Raw genomic sequence first — 20,967 nt, 5'->3', positions numbered from 1 at the left:
CACACACACACACACAAAGTGCACTATTTTCCAGCTAGGCAACTAGTTGGTTGGCCTTTGCAGACCGAAGCACAGCGTGAGATGAACCCTGCTGGCTTGGTCTCTGTTGATCAATCAACACCTACTAATGGGAGGAAGAGATGAAAGTGAGCGAGGAGGAGAGGAGGACACAGGGAATGGGTGAATGGGGAAGGGAACCAACTAATATGGGATTTGAGGACCAACACTAATTCTCCTGCTGGGTCTGAAAAACTGCTTTCGACTTGAAATAGCAGCTTTTCTGCTCCGTCCTAATGTCTGAGGGTTTCTTCTTGTTGCGGAGTTAGAGGCCGCGGACTTTCTCAGAGGTCGCTACCATACGTGTGCAATCGCAGAGGTTTGACTTGGCAGCGTTTGATTTGTCCTCATGTTAACTCGAGGCGCTGCATGGCTTTGGTTTCTTCTCTCGGCATAAAAGCATAACGTTTTTCTGATATTTTTAGACTTTACATTTCACAATTTTTTTGTTGTTGATGTTTTTTTTTAAAAGGCTTGTTTTGCTCATCAGTCCTTATATATTTTGGGAGATAATCACAGGGCATACGTACAACCATGTACATCCACGGATGGACAAATAGAGATGATAAGAGAGAGACGGATGGATAGGTGGATACAAACATAAGAGGAGGAGGGGTCTTGTTTCCAAGATGGCAACAGGGTTTTAATAATTCAGCTCACAGCAGGAGGTTTGTCTTTGATGTTTCACTTTGAAGAATGAGTTCACCTCTTTCTTTTCTTCTGTTCATCATCTTATCGCTCCTCATATTAACTTTTCACAAGTCGGCCATAGTTGCTGTATTTCCACACTCCTTTGGCCCCCTCCGTTTCCCCCCCCCATCTACCCATAATTCCACCTGTCATCTTTCAAATCAAAGACCTCCTTTCAGGATCATCCTCGATGCTCCCGTAACAACAGAACAACTAGCATCATTACGTTTTAGTCAAATGCTGGAATTTCTCCCACAATGACTTGACTTATTTTTAGTCAGAGGTGCAGAAATGAATCTCCTTCCAACGTTCCCGGATCTGCCATTTTCCTGCTACAGAAATGCGATTTTATGAGCAAAAGGGGGGGAGAAGTAATGAAATAACTGCACAGGTGCATGCACACACACACACACATATATATACATAAGACAACATTTAAACACAGCCTAAATATAAACAACACCTCTTTCCAGCCACAGCAGGGTCGATAATGAGTCACAATCTAATTTAAACTGAAATGAACCGTCCTCCGCGCTGGAAGAATAACACCAAAGATGTGTGTATGTTGTTCTCATCCAGTTATATACAACGCAGTCCAAAATCCTAAACAGGATTGTTTTTTTGTTTGTTTCTTTGCAGCAGAGCTGTAATTATGTTGGCCTGAAACCAACTTTTGCAGCACATCTCAGGGGAATTTACAGGACGGGAAAGAGAAGAGTGAATTCTGTCTAGTTTAAACAGATCTCACCTGGGGTTGGTCACAGTCACTTTTCATGTTTCTGTGATTCGAGATTTTCTTTTCCTCCTCCAACTTTGTTCTTTTCAGTCTAAATATATTAACTCTTCAGCTCAATGAAATCTCTTTTTCCACAGAACATTTTTTGAGATTTTCCCAATTCTTTGTCCATGGAGGGGCATTTTGACAGATAGATCGGATAGAAGTCCCCAAAATATCAATGGTCGTTCAGGTTTCCTAACTTATGCAGGGTTTTATCCTTTATGTTTTGTGTTTATGTTTTGTGTATGTTTTTTGTGTCTAAATGAAGGTCTTTGTTTTTTGAGTTGTGAAATGATTTTACTAGCACTTTTTTAAAGCACTTTGTGTGCTTTGAGCATGAAAAGTACTTTATAAGTAAAATTTATTTTGATTTTCATAGTGTGGGTTAGAATTACATATGATAATAACTTAATTAAAACAATAAAAACAGTTTTTTATAAATACTTGTGCCAGTTAAAAAAAAAGTTTTTCTCCAAAAGATGATTGATATAGAGTTAAAAATGGGTTACATACAGTACTTTCCTGTCTGCGCTTTTTCAGTAAGACAAAACACATTTCCTCTTGTCACTTTTGCTCACAAATAAAACTGACATCAGAGAAAAACGAGTTGAGGTAACTTCTCAAGGACACTCGCGGTGTAAAAAGTGGAGGCCAGCCTCCAACAGACTTATGAGAAGTTTTAGTTTATTCTCTGGACTGAAACAGATTCATCCGAAACACTGAGGTTGCCGGTTTCTTTTGAAAAATCTCTGTCTGCTTGGATTTCTTAGTATTTACTCGGCATGAATGTCCGTTCAGTCACATAGAAATGGCTGTGCATAGATCATACTGTAGGAGAATGAGGTGAACACACCTCCAACACTGCATTCCCACCTTTTTATGTCTTCTGACGATGTTAATAACCTGGCATTAGTAAGAATATTTTGTTGACCGTTTTCCTCGTTCTTCATTTGCTGAGTTTCGTAGCTTCATAAAGGGCTAAAATGTGCTTTCAAGGTTGCCTCATATTTAAATATGCAAATATATATATATATATATATATATATATATATATATATATATATATATATATATATATATATATATATATATATATATATATATATATAATTTTTTTGCCAAATTGTTGGCAGGAAAATATCTCATCTTCAGGGAAATTGTAGTTTTTTAGTTCAGCCACTGTATTTATCCCTTCTCTTCTGCATCTTTGTATTTAAAGACCCTTCATAACAGTGTTTAAAAAAAAAACAGTCTGCTTGGGTTTAAACAAAATTAATTAAAGCTGGACACAGTTTAATGAGACCATAAATTTTCCCTGAATGCCCCCAACTATGACTGACCTCTAGCATCCCTGGGAGCGCGTGGAAACTTCGACTTTACCTTCGCTTTTAGAACAACGCTTCCAGTTTCATGCAGCGTCTCACTCTGCCTTCACCTTCAAGAGAACAATGTTTCTGACCAGCCGCATGATGCTCATTACTTCCCTGTCCTGTTTCCTCCAGGTATCTTGTATAAGGGCAACGGTGAAAATATCTTTGTATCCCTGCTACCTCCTGTCATCAGCAGCATTATGGGTAAGTGGACCTCGAAAACATTAAAATTATGGATTTCGTGATTTTTAAAAAGATAAGATTCCTCTGGCTTAGATTGAATGAATTCATTACTGCCCATTATAGACCCTTTGCAATGAAAATCTTGGTTTTTGGTGTTTTTGACTTGCCATTTTCTCATGCTTATTTAACTAAATTAAGCTTAAAATTAAACGTCTGCGTATTTCCTTATTCAAATCATTGTGAATCAGGAAAATGCAGTTGGAAAAAGCTTGTAGCAGTGATGTAGAACCTACAGTCGGCAAGCCACAAGCTCCCTGCTCCGCTCCATTCTGATGCATCCACTAGCTCAAAGCTGTGCGGCTGGATAGCTCCAATATTGTTTGCAATGATTGTTCCACCAAGAATGTTAGGTTTGGGGTTTCAGGGGCTGTAAGTAAGCAGGAGAGCATGTAAACAGAGGGATGATGGGAAATGTAGGCGGGTTGCTCCGTCAACAGTCCCGCCCATAACTCAGAGTCGAATTGTTCCGTAATGGAAGCTTCTGCTTAAATGTCGCAGGCTCTTCTGAGAACGATCCTGCTCAGCATTTATTGAACAGGAACAGTACGAGAACTTGCCGCTCAATCCTGCAGGCAAAAACAAACTACCACTAACACACTGTACAGTTCCTAAAAGTCACCTTCAAAATAAAAATACTTCCAGTTTTTCAAAATAAGGTTGTTCTTGGCACAAATCATTCATTTCTCAATCAAACCAAATCATAAATGTTGTCATTTAAACTGTAAATTAGTCCCCCCACAGATCTCAAATGAACTACTGCCATTTTATAGAAACTATGTCCCAAAAAAAGGACAGTTTTTATTTTTTTAATTTTAGTTAAAAACAGCATGATTGTAATCAAAAGACCAAAAGATGGTTGGAGTGGGACTTTTAACTAATAAATATAACACCTACAATTAGCAGGAGCTTATCTATAACCTTAGTTTGCTTATTTTATTGGTGTTTATGGGTGATTAGAGGATTTTACACCATCAGCTCCTCTGTGCTGACGTTAGAAAGGGTTTAGACTGAAAGATGTTTGAAGCATCTAATCCCACAACATCCATTTTTTTAGAGCCTGGCAGCTATTCGGTCTCTATAGTTTTTTAGTGGTGACTATAAAACAGTTTTGTACTTTATGGGCATCTTTTTGCTGAAGTGATGCAACATCAAACACAGCAGCCTTTAAAAATCCCCGTCTTACATCATATACATTTCTGTTCCAATTGAGTAGTTCTTACTGTATATAAAAACAGTATTAATTTGACAACCTGTGATTATGTCTCTTTAATTGACAGAAGCAGCTAAAAGACTTTTTTTCTTTTATGAGCTGAGCTTGAAATTCTCCAAGCTGACACTTTACTTATGCTTTCATAAGAAATCGATTTCACTTTACACCTCTCCCAGGTTCAGTTCAGGCGAACTCTGAGGCCTCAGAATAAACCCATAAATGGACTTTTTTATCGTCAATATGGCGTTGCTTTTCTCCTCCAGATCAAATTCTGGCTATTTGTGTTAGTTTGTTAACTCTGCCAATCCAATTTTATTTATAAATGATTCTTAGAACAACTACATGCCCACATTTGATCTACAGTTCCAAAAAAAAGTAACAAAAGAAGGAAAAAACACACGTGTCGCTCAAAGATGTGTTTATATACTTGAAGATTTTAGCCTCATCTCTACATAGAAGCATTGACTGTTTGTCTTATTTACAATGCACGGAAGAAGCGGATGGCGTTGAGAAATCAGGTTCATTTACCGTATTTTGAAGAGCTCTACAAAAACATGAGTAAGGACGTTTTCATGTCTGAGTTTGTCCGTTAATGTAATCTTTTTTTTGTATGGCAATCTTTAGTCTGAGTGACTTCGCTTTCAGCGGTACTTCCTTGTCCCTGTGACCCAGTTTGACCACTTGCTGTCCTGCAATAGTCCAAGGAGGGAACAATAAAAACAAGAATAATAATGTCTCAATGCAAATAAGAAAAATAATAAGTTCATGGTTGTGTCTCAATTCTCACCCTAACCCCTAACTACTAAAACACTATATAGTGCGGTACAATGTAGTGCCTTTTAAAAGCAATTTGGACGCCATGCTCACTACTTTTTTTTTTAAACGCCGGATATGACGTCATCAATTTCACATAGTTAGAATCTAATTAATGAGCATTTTGGGACGATTATTTATGAGTCCAGTGTCTTCTGAAGATAAAAACGTTGATGATTCTTCAAAATAATTTGTTTAAAAAAAATATTTTTGGTAAAAAATGTTCAGACGCAATGCATTGTGGTCTATATTCACCGATCTAGTTGGCATCGATGCACACTGTTTTTTCACAGAGACTTCTGGGAAATTTCCAGGGCACACGATTTTGGAATCGTAGCTTCAGACAGCTCTACAAAATTGCGAACGCACTATAGAGTGCACTATAAGGGTTGGGGTGGGAATCCGGACATAGCCCGTGTTTCTTTTGGACAAAAATTCTTCTGCGTTGTTGTATGTAGCAACTACTGAGGAAAACACCTACAGCGCCCTCTAGCGGTTGTTACTGGGAAAATAACCAAAAAAAACTGTACTTGGCATTAAAGTCTAATCGAACCAAATTTGGGGTTAGAAGACAAAATTCATTCATACAACTGAAATGAATTACTTCTGTCAATGGAAACCGATGTAAACATCCTCTTTCAGGAAACGGCCGCCGCCGCAGCATTTCCTGCCCCAGCTGTAACGGCCAGGCGGAGGGCAACAAGCTGCTGGCGCCCCTTGCTCTTGCGTGTGGAGCAGATGGCAGCATTTTTGTCGGGGACTTCAACTACATCAGGAGGATCTTCCCCTCTGGGAATGTGACCAGTGTCATGGAGTTGAGGTAAAAAACGGGAGGGAGCATTAAATAATGGCTACAACCGCATTCGCACTTGAACCTCATTTATCTTTTTCTTCTGTCACAGCAGCCTTATAGACATCATTTACCGCAAAAAAAAAACATATTTGCATCATAAATGTAGGCCAATTTAGATTTATTTGTCAAGGTATAAAGCTTTAAAACGACATTTTTCAGACCGACCTTCTCTGAGAGGACTGGTGTCCTTCTTTGAGCTCATTATCTCCTGCTAGGTGTCAGACTTTCAGCCTTGTGGCGTAAATGCTTTCTCTCGAGTGCTGAATTGTTGTGGTTTCTGTTCTAGCCGCCATCTGAAATTCTGTCCTATTGATTTCCATATAGCATAGTTCATCTTTAAGTGTTGCCTTTCTTCCAGTCATTTCTTACTGCACTGATTTTCACTGTTATGTCAATCAAGCTGTCTTACTAACTCATGGTTCTTCTGTGTTTTCCTGCCTTTGCTTGCAATCTTTAAAGAAACAAAGATTTCAGACATAGGTAAGAGGGATTAGTGTTTTTCACCTGTTAACTCTTTATTATCTTATTTACCCTTTCAAAACAAATGTCTTTTTGTTTTGTTTTTAATATCCCAAAATCTTGCATATTATGATGATTAGAAGAAGATGAGAGGTGTAACGTGAAGGGAAAAATAGGATTATTTGTTAGCATCTATGTTGCCAGTTTTTTTTTTCTTTCTTTCTTTTTTGTCTTCCTCGCTGTCACTCTCCTTTTGCCTTGGCATGATTTCACACATAGTCAAGCTATTTCTTCTGCTGTCAGCTCAGATGAGCAGCAGATCATCACTTATATCGCAGCTCTTAGCAAGCAGACCCCGCAAGGAAGTTTGTGGGAGGGGCTTAAGGTGGTCCAAAAGCCTCCTGAGAAGAGTCTTGAAAATGTAAAGCAGCTGAAACCTTTATTTTTTTGAGAGAGAGAAAAATGCAATAACTACTTTGGAAATTATATTTTGCACGATTCAGTCTTTGAAACAAATGATTCATGCGTCAAAGGATGAATCTAAATTGTTTGACAGCTGCAAAAGATGTGGAAGCTCATGTTAAAAAAGGAGGAGGTCAGATATTTTTTATAAAACCCGAATAAAGAAAAGCCAAATAAAGTTCTGCATTGTTAATCCAGGTCTAGAAACCTTTTGTGTCTATTGGTCGTTGCATGTGGGAACGTCTTTGCAATTCCTATCCTGCACGTTTAACTTGATGGGGGGGGGCAAGATTTTTTTATTTTCTGCTCAGTTTCCAACCTCCTCGGGTTTAGTGTATTTAAGGTTATTATTGAAAAAATAGTTTGCAGTTTCCTAAGAAGTTTGAAAAACTGCTTGTTCAAAGCTACGTTGATACAGCCACAGTACCGTCTGTGGTCTTCAGCAAATGCTAACCAATCTTTATGGTCAGAAATGTACATATTTATGTCATCAAGACATAAGACTCTGTGTAAATGCAGGCTGCTTCATCCACCCCCCCTGAAAGACATGGATCCCTCAACAAACTGCAGATAAAACAGCAATTAAACATTTCTTTTACCACATTTAATGTCAAATATGTTATTCCTAAACAGATCAGGAGTGCAAAAAAAATCCTCAATTTTAAATATGAGACTCCCGCATTGAGACTCCATGACTGAGAAATTGAGAAAACCCCTTGAAAAAGAGTTGAAGCGTCATCAAAAAACTAAGTCCAGAGGACCTTGTTTTTTTCTGCTACGCTCTTTTTCTTTCCTAGAAATAAACGTTTCATCTTTTAATCTGAAAGACTTTGTTACGACAGACTTATTAAGGCCACCGTAAAGGACAAAAAAAGGATAAAGATGTGAGAATGAAGTCTTAAAATTATGAGAAAAAAAGTCAAAAGTTTACAAGAATTTTTTTTTAAAGTTGAAGTTTTACAAAAAAAAAATCATGCTTTTTCAAAAACTCTATTCAATTTTATTTATATTGTCCAATATTACAACAATAGTCATCTCAATGGGCTTTGTAATGAACATGAATTATATAGAACATGAATTCATAGAATTCAATAGGTAATGGCTAAACTAAACAGAGTTTAGAGACTAGGCTAAACTGGGCATCCCTGTCCTTAGACCCGCCTTTGCGGTAAGGAAAAACTACTAAAAAAGACAGATTCCAGCAAAAAAGATGAAACCTCAGGGGTGTCCACATGAAGGAGGGATCTTCCTTCAAGACAGACAAGCGATGTACCAGAACTCTTAGAGAAGAATTATCTTATCTAACTCTACAACTACATCTTTAAATAGTCCAGCAGACGGGCTTCACAGGCTTCTCAGGGTCCACAACCAAGTGTAGGAGCAGGAGCAGAGACGAGCCCCGAGACGAGGTACACGGTCAGGTACAGGGGCGCAGACGACCCAACTGGAGTCTGAACTCACTCCCGCTCCCCCGGAGGGAAGTGGGAATGAGGGACAATGCATGAATCGGACTGCACAGAGGCATGGAGAGCTGGATGATGAATAAATGATCAAGGAGAGTAGAGATTAGAACACCAGTGCAAAAAAAGTTGTAATTTTATGAAAATAAAGTTGTATATTTACAAAAAAAATTACTTTTAAATTGGAAATTTTCTCACAATTTTACAACTTTTGACATTTATTAATTTTTTTTGTCATCTTTGTTGCTCGACTTTCAAAGATGTGGATCAGAAAATGAGAGGAATGAGATGAAAATAAAAAAGAAGTGGCCTTTGGTCAAGAGGACCTGCTCTGAATTTAGCTCTGATTTGTTTTTTTTCTATTTCATGCGGTCAATGTTCTTTTATATCCTCTTCCTCACGTGCTGCAGAGCAGAGCAATGCTGCTTCTTTTCCTCTGGCAAAGCAATGATTTGATTTGGGCTTGTGACTCATCCAAATTCGGCTTTTTAATTTGCCTTCACTTTTATTTTAAAGCATTATCTCTTCTGCAAGAAAACAAGTATTATTGTGACAGTTTTGCCTGCTTTTCCCCTTCCTGATTATATTTTCCTTTTTTGTTAAGATGCTTTTATCCTCTTAGCTTCATTACACTCATTCTGCATTCTTCGTCCAGTGTGTCTTCACTCTTCCTCTCTACACCCATTTTTCTTCCTTTACCTTTTCCTCTTTCTCCAGCTGTCCTTGCTTCTATCCTTTTCCGCTTTATTCACATCCTTTGGAATGCTTTGGGAAGTTGATAATTAAGTGTCATCCTCATCTCTCTTTTCTCCTTAGTGTCTTAACTTAAATATAAACGCACTCGGAGGCTTGTATTGTCAGCCATATCATCAGAAACAAGTTGCTCCGCTTTTACTCATCGCCCCCAGAGATCCGAATCCTGGACTTCCTGTCTCTAAATCTAATCTGAACACACATCTGTTTAAACTGACCTTTTCATTTAAACTGTTTTTTTCTTGGACCATGATTTAAACATCTCTGAGACATTTGATAGGCTGTTTTTATTGTTTTATATGTACATAAATTTCCTTCCAATTGAGGCTAATATTTTTTATTAGTATTATTACTTCAGAATTTAAAGCTCAAATTCCACAAATCACTAAACACGTCACATCTAAAGGATAAAAAGTGACCACAGAATTGTCTGGAGGTCATCGCTCTGGATTTTCTTTGTCTTGTTTTTAAATCTTCAAAATACCTCTTTGTTGTATTTTCCTGCTGTGAAGGGCTCGCTAGTGAGAAAAAAACACTGTGTCTCTTTCAATGACATTTTAAGTTTATTTTTAGCTGCCTTAATTAACACCCTGTGATCGTGTGCTGATAATCTGCGACCACTGAGACTCCGGGCCTGAGGCCAGTACATATGTACATATCAATCCCTGTGTGTGTGTGTTGGTGTGTGTGTGTGTGTGTGTGTGTGTGTGTGTGTGTGTGTGTGTGTGCGTGCCTGTCTGATGGATTTTACATGACAGTGTGGCAGACATCATTAAGAGTTTCCCACAGATAAATGATGGCCCATCTCTTCTTCTGTCCAAATTTCCCACCGTCACTCGCCACATCCAAACTGAAATCTGAATTTCATAACAGAAAAAGAGGAAAAGAGACATACACACCGGTCTTTACCGGCTTTGCTTACATTGTTTTTGCACAAGTCATGTGGGCGTGGCAAAAGTCACGTGTTCTTTGAACATGTGCGCATGCCAAAAAAGGCTGTCCTTGAATGCCTCATTTAAGCAAGGGCGTGTTTTGAGTTTAACCTGCACCCACCTAATCTGTGTAGCCATAGATCATCCTCTGGTACAACAGAGCCGGAGCACGAAGACTGTCGCCATCCAAACGGTCAAATTCCAAATCATTCACACCAAAGCTAACTCTGAAGGTGTGAACTAGCATGCCAAGCATTTCAAATGATTCCTTTTTTATATCAACACGTTTGTACATCTGATGTAAGGCAATATCACATATTAAATCCATGTCAAACTCTGGTAATTATCTCATTTTTTTAAAATAAAATCACTTCATATGTATAATCACATTCATTTATGCCTAGTAATTTGTTTACTCTGAAATGTTGACATTATTTAAACATTTAAAGTTCAACTAATTATTAAACTTTCTCAATCTCAGTAGATGGAAGCAATTAACACTGCTAGCTTTATATCATTACACTGTCTGCCTTTGAAATAGCCTTAATAGTTTGACTTTTGACCACAGATCTGATTTTTCCACCTGCAAATGAACGAAACGCCTCTGACTAACCTGGACTACCATGATTTCTATCAAAGGTCAACAAATGCTGGTTAGTTTTAGTTCAGAGGGAGGCGGTCAAACAGGTTGTCTGTTGATGGGATAAAAAAAAGAAAAGCACATGAATCATTGACTGTTCATTAGGGAGGGATCCGTGTCTGCATCGGTCTCACTGCTCTGCACTTCACTGGCAGGGGCTCATCTTGGCTCTCAGTGCATCATCCTGCCCCACAGTCATTAGCTGCTCATTATTGGGAGGTTAAAAATGTTTCCTTCATTTCACCATCTTGTAATAATTGAATTGCCAAACCCTTTCAATGCTGCATTTGAGGGAGACACCTCCTCAAACTTAGTTTCTATACTTCTTTTTGTTTTAAGATCAAATCTGAAGCAAGAATTTATTCTTTTCAATCCACTGGGGACAAATGAGAAACCTTTATTTTTTTTCTCTCTTTTTCATGTTGACAGATAGTTTAAAAAAACATGATCAGGATTTAGGTCTGTTAATCAGCTTTCTGTTGGTTTACTTTATGTAAACAGCTTCTTTATGTTAGTTTTTATTGTAAAAATACCAAACTACAGTATATTCATGACAGGTATAGTTGGAATGTTATTTTCATGAAAGGTTTTTTTAACACATGGTTTAAGACATAAAAATAACATTAAAAACATCCATTTTTATTTGAATCTTTTTCATATTTTATATGAAATTTCAGCTTGTGAATCAAAATCTAAAGTTTGGCAGTGATGATCAGTCCTAAAATATTAGACAACAAGAAATGACTGCTTTTTTTTTCTTTCACATATTTGATGAAAGGTTATTTTGTCACTTTCCTTTTCAGTAACAACCCAGCTCACAGGTACTACCTGGCCACTGACCCCGTAACAGGCCAGTTGTATGTGTCGGACACTAATTCACGACGAATATACCGACCCAAGATGCTCAGCGGGGCCCGTGACCTCAGCAGTAAGCAGCAATTTTCCCCCAGCAAAACAGCATGTTGGCAGAAAAGTAAGCAGCCAGCAGTTGTTTCAGTGTGTTTGTGTGTGTTCAGGTAATGGAGAGGTAGTAGCAGGCACAGGGGAGCAGTGCCCTCCCTTTGATGAGGCTCGATGTGGAGATGGGAGAAAAGCTCCGGAGGCGCAGCTGCTGGGACCAAAAGGTACATGCACTCAAAACAAGACTGCATGAATTTACATTGCAGCTTTCTGCATGTTTTGTCCAGTTTTGTGCTTTTTGTTACACGGGAAAATACACACTTTAGATTCATAGATACATTTGACATTTGCCTATGTATTTTTTTTTATTTAACCCCAACAAACATTTAGAAAACGGACTAAATTCATTTACTTCGCCAAGATATAAAAACATTTTAACCCAGTTTAGTTTAATAGTTCTTAAAAATCCTAAAATATTGCTTTGCCACCAGAAACGTCCCCACTATTTCATGGATTTTATTTTATTTAAGCAAGCCAATATTATATTTGACCAAGACATTTTGAAAAAACCCCAAAACAACTGAATAACTATAACAAAATAAATGATACTGCTGTTATACACGTCTACTTCCCGCTCATTTATGTAAGTAAGGGGCCGGCTTAATCAGAAAAAGCAGTTCTGATGCTGCCCTATAGCGGGCAGTAACTGGATAAAGGTTTGCTTCTCTTCGAAAGACAAATTGCCACAAAACGTTTTTGAGCTCAGATCAAGTTCATTTAAATGAAAAAATACATTTTTCTTTGCGTTGGATTTCAAAATTGGATACACTAATTTTATACGCATATTTACACACTTTCATCCATTTTCATCAGACATCTAACACTTTTTTTAAGGGGTATTGCATTTGACAACAAACATTTGAACCTAAATGGTAAATAGTGTATACTTATTACACACTGATGGCGGCAAGCCTATAACCACCAGGAGCAGTGTGGGATTCGATGTCTTGCGCAATCGACCGCTCTACCTCTGCCCCATGGTACATAAGAAGGGAGCAGGAACAAAGGTGGAGATGTACACATTAAAGTAGATGCATAATAAAATTTTTGTGTTTAGTTTTATTTTGTCTGAACCTACCAACTCATTAACATGTTATATCTCACAGCTCTTTTGACCTGAATGGAGCATTTAAGTCTAAAATGATCCCTTTCATGGTTGGGGGAGCAGGATAGATTTATCTCAGTTTGGCAAAAATATTTACAAATCCATGCAAGTTAATGAAGAGAGAGGTTTGTCTTTGACACTTTGAAAAATAGGCCAGAACAAGTTGGAGTAATTAGTCAAAAAGTTACCAATGAATGGCCTGTACAGTAGAAAACCTAATGTGTACGTTTACAGTCTACTGGGTCAAAAGTTGCACAAAAGTCAATAAAGATGAGAATAGAAATTTGTAATTGTACCACTTCCGAAGTTGTCTGTGTGGAGATGTACTATAAAATCAAAAGAACATGCGGATTGTGATCAAAGATGTTATTTCATTGGAGCTACACACCACCATGTTTGGAAGCCAACCCTTTTGATCATCTTGTACAGACGTCAGTTGCAAAGCTGCTCGATGAACACAATGAAGGTTCAGAGATGGGGTTTTTTGAGCAGTTTTGTTACCTGAGCTCTGTCTGATCGCTGTCGGCTTCACGCCTGAGGCCAGCGCAGCATTTTTCTTTTTTTTATTGTGGTCAGTGATGGGAGAAATGCCCTGAGGCCAAACAAGTTGTCAGCAGGGATTTGGTAGAAATAAGTCAAATAGTTTCAGATTCTAATTGTTGGCTCTAATTTTTAATAATATTCATAAAAATGCGAAGAGCTAGGAAGCCAGTGTCATTTATTCTATAGTTTGAGTCATGAACTGTCAGCCTATATCCTTCTCTGCCCTTTAAAAGTGGTGCACGCTCCCCCACAGCACCCCAGCAGCGTGCTGCCGCAGAGAACAGTACGTGTCAGGCGCAGGACGGAAGTGCTGAATTATCACACGCCAGAGTACAGCTTCTCAAAGTGAAATGAGCTTGGGAGATAATGATGCGTTTCAATACTTTGTATCTCTATATAGGTCAGTTTTTTGTCCTTTGAAAGAAAAAGTGGACAGCTGAAAGTGAACCACTGAGACACATCAGCCAAGTGAAGACAGCTTTCACAAGTTGGTTTCTGTCGTTTTCACTGGGATGGCAGTTTTTCATTCTACAGCGCTGCATATCCCGTGAGAGTTATAAATGTTATTTCAGCTCGGAGGGAACAGAAAATCAATTTAGCCAGTGTAGCATTTACAGGACTGTCTTCAAGGCTTTCAAATTACATCTATAATGCCAGGTATCTACGCAAAAAAAAAAAAAAAAAAAATCTGTGATGGGAAACTCTGCTCTAAGGATGAAACATTTCAGCACGCAGAAATGTAGCTCATTTCTCCTTTTACTCCCAAGTTATTAACAAATGTGAGCTGTGATATTAATATTTTCTTAACATAGCAGCATTGGTTCATGTTCAAAAATAAGACAAGAATTTCCATTTTACCCCATCTGTGCTTGAATTCTGGTCTAACAAATTGATTTTTTTAACATTTATATTGAGTTCTTTTCTGCCCAGCCGCTTCCTAAGTGATATTTTCCATCCTTAATTGTGCGTTGAGCTGTGTTTCTGTTCCGACAGGCATTGCAGTGGATAAGAATGGACTGATCTACTTTGTGGATGGAACCATGATCAGGAAGGTGGATCGTAATGGAATCATCTCCACAGTGCTGGGCAGTAATGACCTGACCTCTGCAAGGCCTTTGACATGTGATACCAGCATGCACATAAGTCAGGTACCGTGCAGAGTGCTTAATGCTGCAAAAGAACATAAATTGCATGTCTGTGTTCTGTGATTTAGAGCTTTATTGTAGATCAAATGCACCAAAGTATAGATCTAAGTGAAAGCCATTGCCAAAAGATGATTTCTTTGAAGTTTAAAAGGAAAGTACTGCATTATATTGAGTCAGTGTAAGTTGCAATAACCCTCCTACCTCATTAAAGTGGTCAATTATTCCTCAAATGCTTACAGTGAAAACAGGTATGAAGTGAACACCCCCCCCCCCCCCTTCTTACAATCAGCACAGCAGGTGAACCCGACTTGATGGAATTGACTCCTTTATGAGATTGAAATTCTGGTTTTTGTATTTTCTTTTTTTTATTTTATTTATGTCAAAGACTGAAGCGAAGGCAGATATGCAAGAGGCAGCACATTTGCAAGGAAGAAGTGAATAACCTTGTTTTCTGTGTCTACACCTCACGCAGTTAGACTTTATGGTATTACATGCATGCATGCACGCATACACGAAAACAAGCTTAATCCATCTTTTCTCCCGCAGGTGGAACATTTGACTCCTTTTTCTTTTTCTGTGTTTGGAAAAATGGGGCTTAGCCGTTAAAGCACTGAAGTTACTCCTCAAAGCGATTCTGCGTGTTGTTTTTTATTTATTGTTACCATTTCTACACAATTCATTGTTCTCTTTACATCTTGTTAACAGTTTGTAAAATTTTCAATATGTTATATACTCTTATGCACTTGTATAATCTTACATATTATATGTTTTTTTAATATGCTCTTATGCACTTGTTACAAATACCACCATAATTATACCCGGATCTGCATGCAGGTCCGTTTGGAGTGGCCCACAGACCTTGCTATAAATCCTATGGATAACTCTATGTATGTCCTGGACAACAACGTTGTGCTGCAGATTACTGAAAACAGACAGGTACTGTAACCACAAATGTTGACATCACTGCATATTTGTTCATTTGAAGCCACTTCATAAAAGCATTTCTTTGCGTTAAGAACTCGAACAGCTTCCATCTTGTTTTCCCAAAAACCTTGACGTACACTATCTTCTGTTTCATCAAATCATCGTGTACGTGTTTGTTTAGGTTCGTATTGTGGCGGGTCGCCCAATGCATTGTCAAGTGCCGGGTATAGAATACACACTGGGTAAGAGAGCGGTGCAAACTATGTTGGAGGGGGCGACAGCTATTGCCTTGTCCTACAGCGGCATCCTCTACATCGCAGAGACTGATGAGAAGAAAATCCACCGTATTCGACAAGTAAATATTCTTCTGCCATTTTGTTTTGTCAGATCTGTGGAGATCCTGTTTTTAATCTTCAGATGAATAGTGTTAGTGGTCTAAATAAGGACATGTTTTTAGGAAATGTATTCTTTTAAAAGGAGGGTTGCTATCAATGCAAATTGTTTGTAAAGTTAGTCCAATAGAACAAAGACATTTTTAAGTCATATTCTGAAATTTACAGTTTTCACTTTTATTTTTCTGCAAAGTGCCATCACTTTTCCAACTATGTACTTCTTGCTCTGCCCTCTAGGTGTCTACTGATGGAGAAATTACCCATTTAGCTGGAGCTCCATCTGAATGTGACTGCAAGGTAAAAAGGACACCTGCTTTGCTCATATTATTGTCGTCGACAGTTCAGAGCAAATGCTTAACAGCAAAATAGCTTTAAGTGGCTCACTGTGTTAAGTGGTCTCTCTGTAAACAGGTTGGGCAGAGATTTGAATTCAATATTAGGCAGTTCTTGTGTTCTTGGACTTGACACTTAACTCAAAGAATGTTTGAAACAGTTGCGTCTCCATTTGTGTGTATCATAAAGGCTGTTTCTGGGTTACGTGATCTTTTTTCTGTCCACCAGAACGATGCCAACTGTGACTGCTACCAAGCCGGGGATGGCTACGCCAAAGACGCCAGGCTTAACTGCCCTTCCTCGTTGGTGGTGTCTCCGGATGGGACGCTGTATGTGGCTGATTTGGGAAATATCAGAATTCGGGCAATTAGACGCAACTGCCCATCTACAGGTATGAATGATCAGTGCAGACTTGAACACACATGATTAACATTTATCATTTATTTTGGTTTGGAATTAGAATTTGTTTGTTGGATGGATGAGGTGGACAAAAGTAAAAGGGCAACAACTGTCGTGGCTTTCACATCTGACCTTTAGCTGTTTGATGGGGGCGGATATATTGTATATGCTAGCAGCAGGACTCACCACTTCCATATATGTGGTGGACAGGTGTTCTTCTAAAATCAAAAGATTTTTGAGGTTTGGTCTTCTGATCTCAATGCATTTTAGACACTTTCAGGGGGGGGTTATGGGATGTCCCACTAGCAAGCATCAGGGTAGATACTAGACTCACTGGAGAGATTACGAATGCTGCTGTTTTCTGAGGAACCACTAAAGTTCTCTGTGACGGTTTAGATGTCTTTGTTCCAATCCAGGAAAAGGGGGAGATAATAGGTTGACCCAAAAAACTGATGTTCTTTTCATCAGATAATCTCTTTAAAGACCAATAAAGATCCAATGAACACTGAAAAAAGTGAAACATTGGATCAATTAACAAACGTTATGTCATTTGTTACATTTAAAAGTATGAGTTTGTGTCCATTTGAATTTTTGAGTTGATGGTTGATGTAAGACAGCCTGACTGTTAGAGGCAGAGATAAAAAATTACAAAGAAGTGGATGTAGATGTTTGTTTTCATCTTTTACTGTTGAAACTCCATACAGACAAGAAAATAACTTGAAAGTAAGAATTACTTTGCACACTAAATAATGCAGTATTTATTAGTTCATCTCAATGGAGTTCATAAATTTCAACTTTAAACTTTTGCCATGTTGGACTATTTCTAAAGTAATGTGTGATTCTAGTCCATCTCTTCACCCACCCATCTTTAGGCTCTTTGGCTTCCGGTCCCAGCTCCTATGAAGTAGCTTCTCCAGCATCTCAAGAACTCTATGTGTTTGATGCAAATGGGACTCATCAGTTCACCATGTCTCTAGTCACTGGGGACTATAAATTTAACTTCAGCTACAGGTTAGTCTGTTGTGCATTAACACGTCTTTGAATTTTCTTTTTTTACATTTTAGCTTTTAATGTAACAGGAATAGTCTTCAATCTAACACCTTTGCTGATTTTTTTCTTCCTTTTTAAAGTGAGTTCAATTTTCACTCTGTCATTTCTTGCCTTTGCTCTTCCTCTCAGCAATGAGGAGGATGTTACCGCGGTGACAGACAGCAGCGGGAACACACTCCGCATCCGCAGGGACACCAACAGGATGCCTGTCCGTGTGGTTGCTCCTGATAATCAGGTGTTTGTTTGTTTTTTGTTTTTTAATTCTTTTTATAATTCTGAAACTTTCAGACTGAGCTTTAATGTCAACTGGTCTGTTTTTCCAAAGCTCATTGTTGGTCAAAATGATTCAGATACTGCAGAAGGTTGCCCACCTTCACTGATGTCTTGTGTCTATCTCTCTGTTGTCCATGTTTGTGCGTATGTGTCTGTAGGTAATCTGGTTGACTATTGGAACTAATGGAGGATTAAAGACCCTCACAGCTCAGGGACAGGAACTGGTTCTGTTCACATACCATGGTAACAGTGGCTTGCTGGCTACCAAAAGCATCCAGATTGGGTGGACCACATTCTACGAGTGAGCCGCTTATAATTTTCACATTTGTTTTTATCTGAATTTCTGGCTCGGTTCTTCCAAATAATGCTAACACATCCTATACTGTCTTACTCGAGTTTTCCTCTAAAAGTAAGACCATTAAATGAATTGTGTGTGGATCATTGTGTATAGAACTGGGCAGAACGGCTGTGACGTCACCCATAACAAAAATGCTTTACCTCTGGCCCCAGCGAAATGAAGACAGTTCAATCGCCATTTTTCCGTGATACAAGCGCCTCCATTTGCAGCCAGTCGACTGTGATTGGTCTAAGTCGGCCTGAGTCAATGTTTCTATGGCAACTACTGTCGTCAATCATGAGTAAGCTTGTTTAAAGGCCACACCCCTTCCACTGAAAGTGGCTTAGGAGAATCTGTCAATTAAACGTTTGAAGTGGGTGACAGCAGGCACCACATGCTTTTACTGAGGCATCTGATTGGTCAGTTTATAACTTGAATAACTTGCAATAAAGAAAAAATATTGTACAAACAAAAATAGTCTTTGCAAGAAGATGTTAAGAAAAAGGTATGAGAGCAAGAATAGTTATTCTGACAAATGGAATGACCGAGAAATAACTTGGGGGAGTTTACTATGGGATTTTGACTTATTGGGGCCAGCAGGTACTTCCTGTTTGGAATGCAAGGGGGGAGGAGTCACTTAGTCCACATCTATATACAGTCAATGGTGTAGATGCTATATCGCCATGTTAGGTGACTGTTTTAGCTTCTGTGCATATATAAGAAACTGGCACTTGCTGTGTTCATTTGTGCGTATGTGTTGACATATTCTTAATGGCTCTTATGTCCAAATGTTTTGACAACTTTTGCTTGGTCCTTATCTCCTGAAAGTTTGGAGTTAAGTACATGGTTTGTGGAAAACCAGAGAGTTCTAATCATTAAAGTTAAGATAAGCACGTGCACTTTATTGATGGAAAGTTGGTCCTTATCTGCAGGTTTCTTTGGGTTTTTCCACTGGCACAAAAAGCTAATGACAGTTAAAGTCCCATCAGCCCTAACTGCATCCTGTCTGCTCCTGTAGCTATGACAGCGAGGGTCGCCTGACTAATGTGACCTTCCCTACTGGAGTAGTAACCAATCTCCATGGAGACATGTCATCAGGAGCTGTCGCGGTTGACATCGAGACATCCGGAAGAGATGAAGATGTTTCCATAACAACCAACCTGTCTTCAATAGATTCCTTCTACACCTTGGTGCAAGGTAAGTTGCTAAAACAAGTATGAGGATGTGCAGAGGACAGACAGAATGTTATTAAGGAGAATGATCCAGTGAACCAACATCAGCGGAAACATCTTTAAACAAATCTAGATGGATCAAAGTAAAGTAAAACCCAATAAGCCTTTTTTTCCAATTTGTAGTTTTCAATAAATTAGCAGAAATGTATTTAATTAAAAAAAAGGATGAAAAACTGCATGCTTTTTTGTTGTGCCTGTTGTAGCAGATATTAAGCTTGTGATCTCTAAGTCTGCTGCTGCCCAATATATTGTTGTTATAATTAAGCAAGAAAATAGTATTTAAAATATATAATTATGCTTGTGACCTTGTTAAAGACACTGGAATTATACTGTCAAAGCTTTGAAATATTTTCGTTTTATTTTAATTTACAGACCAAATCTGTGAACAAATATTTTATTCTGAAGTGAAAGAAAGGGAAAAGCCCCATTTGAGTTTTAGGTGCTTAAATACAAATTTGTAGTGAAATCACCAAATTCTATACTTTAACACGTTGCATTGCCAACTTAACAAAACAGCAGGATTCATTTAAGCTAAAAAGCTGTCTGGATTGTGTCAGGGAGGATTACTAGAACATGCTGTGTTGCCGTTGAATTTCAAATGTTGGTCCTCTGTTTTAAAACCTTTGAAGATGTTCGAGGTGTGCAGGATGTGGATTTAACTATCAGTGGGTCCACTTACGACAGCGGTGGTGCTGTGTGATCAGCCCGGTTGCTTCACAGCTAGCAGGCAGCTGGCCTTTCTGTGTTGAGTTTGCATGTTCACATCGTGCCTGCATGGGTTTTCTCTGTGTGGGCTTTCCTCCCTTTCAAAGACAGGGACAGTGTGTCTACACTGTGATGGACTGACTTCATGTCCAGGTTATAAATCAGGTCTTGGCTACAGGCATTCTGGATGGACTCCAACCCCTGCAGGCCCTTGTAAAGGATAAATTAGTGTTAGGGAAAAGGATAAATGAATTCAATTCTACCAAATTTATTTGAAAATGGCAAAGAAAAGATAAACAAAGCTAGTCTCAGCATCCTCATCACCCTTCATGTCACACCATAATTCCTAAACAAATAGGAAAACACTAAATTGGCAGTGATGCTCTTGTTACATCTGAACTAATGAGCCAGTTGAAGGGAGGCCTCGAGTGGCTGCCGGTGATTTGTTACAAAGTCTGTGCCGAGAGTGTTCGGGGAAAAAAAAATAAGAGTCGATTCTTCTTCGCAGCACGGCACTATTGATTGGATTGTAATAAGCTATTCAAAGCCACTGACAAGCGAATCATTCCTCCCCTTCAATTCATGTACATTATTTATTGTTATGCCTCCTCACTATCATGTAAACTGCCTGCCTAAGGAAGTGATTTAGCAAATGTAAAATCCCATTATGTGCAAGCACAGGCCAGCAGAGGTAAACAAGCAAGTACACCTGCTGTATTCTGTCATGATAATGTTTCTGTGTTGGGGAAGGGTGGAGAGAGGATCAGCTACAGACCCTGCCTGACAGCCTTCCTGTCATGGCATCAAAGTGGCCTGCTGTATTATTCAAAGCTTTCTCCTGGGCTACAC

General features: G+C 38.7%; 1 protein-coding gene across 10 annotated transcripts in view; it reads left to right on the top strand.

Moving 5' to 3' along the window:
• The window catches only part of LOC101157835 (teneurin-3), a 324,490-nt gene that overhangs the window by 283,278 nt on the left and 20,245 nt on the right, over nt 1-20,967 (top strand). For 7 of the 10 annotated variants that reach the window (XM_023954876.1, XM_023954872.1, XM_023954871.1 and 4 more), the window contains 14 exons: nt 3,028-3,099; nt 5,804-5,981; nt 6,474-6,494; nt 11,524-11,648; nt 11,737-11,844; nt 14,322-14,476; nt 15,308-15,409; nt 15,579-15,752; nt 16,027-16,086; nt 16,351-16,513; nt 17,394-17,532; nt 17,701-17,806; nt 18,003-18,145; nt 19,200-19,378. In XM_023954876.1, the coding sequence (XP_023810644.1) occupies nt 3,028-3,099; nt 5,804-5,981; nt 6,474-6,494; nt 11,524-11,648; nt 11,737-11,844; nt 14,322-14,476; nt 15,308-15,409; nt 15,579-15,752; nt 16,027-16,086; nt 16,351-16,513; nt 17,394-17,532; nt 17,701-17,806; nt 18,003-18,145; nt 19,200-19,378 (1,725 nt within the window). The remainder of the gene's footprint in view (nt 1-3,027; nt 3,100-5,803; nt 5,982-6,473; nt 6,495-11,523; nt 11,649-11,736; nt 11,845-14,321; nt 14,477-15,307; nt 15,410-15,578; nt 15,753-16,026; nt 16,087-16,350; nt 16,514-17,393; nt 17,533-17,700; nt 17,807-18,002; nt 18,146-19,199; nt 19,379-20,967) is intronic. The other 3 variants (XM_023954877.1, XM_023954869.1, XM_023954863.1) reach the window with 1 other exon arrangement.

This window comes from Oryzias latipes, chromosome 1, assembly GCF_002234675.1.
Source record: "Oryzias latipes chromosome 1, ASM223467v1".
In the NCBI taxonomy this organism is placed as follows: Eukaryota; Metazoa; Chordata; class Actinopteri; order Beloniformes; family Adrianichthyidae; genus Oryzias; species Oryzias latipes.
The sequence above is the reverse complement of the archived record's forward strand: the minus strand, read 5'-3'. Positions and strand labels throughout refer to the sequence as shown.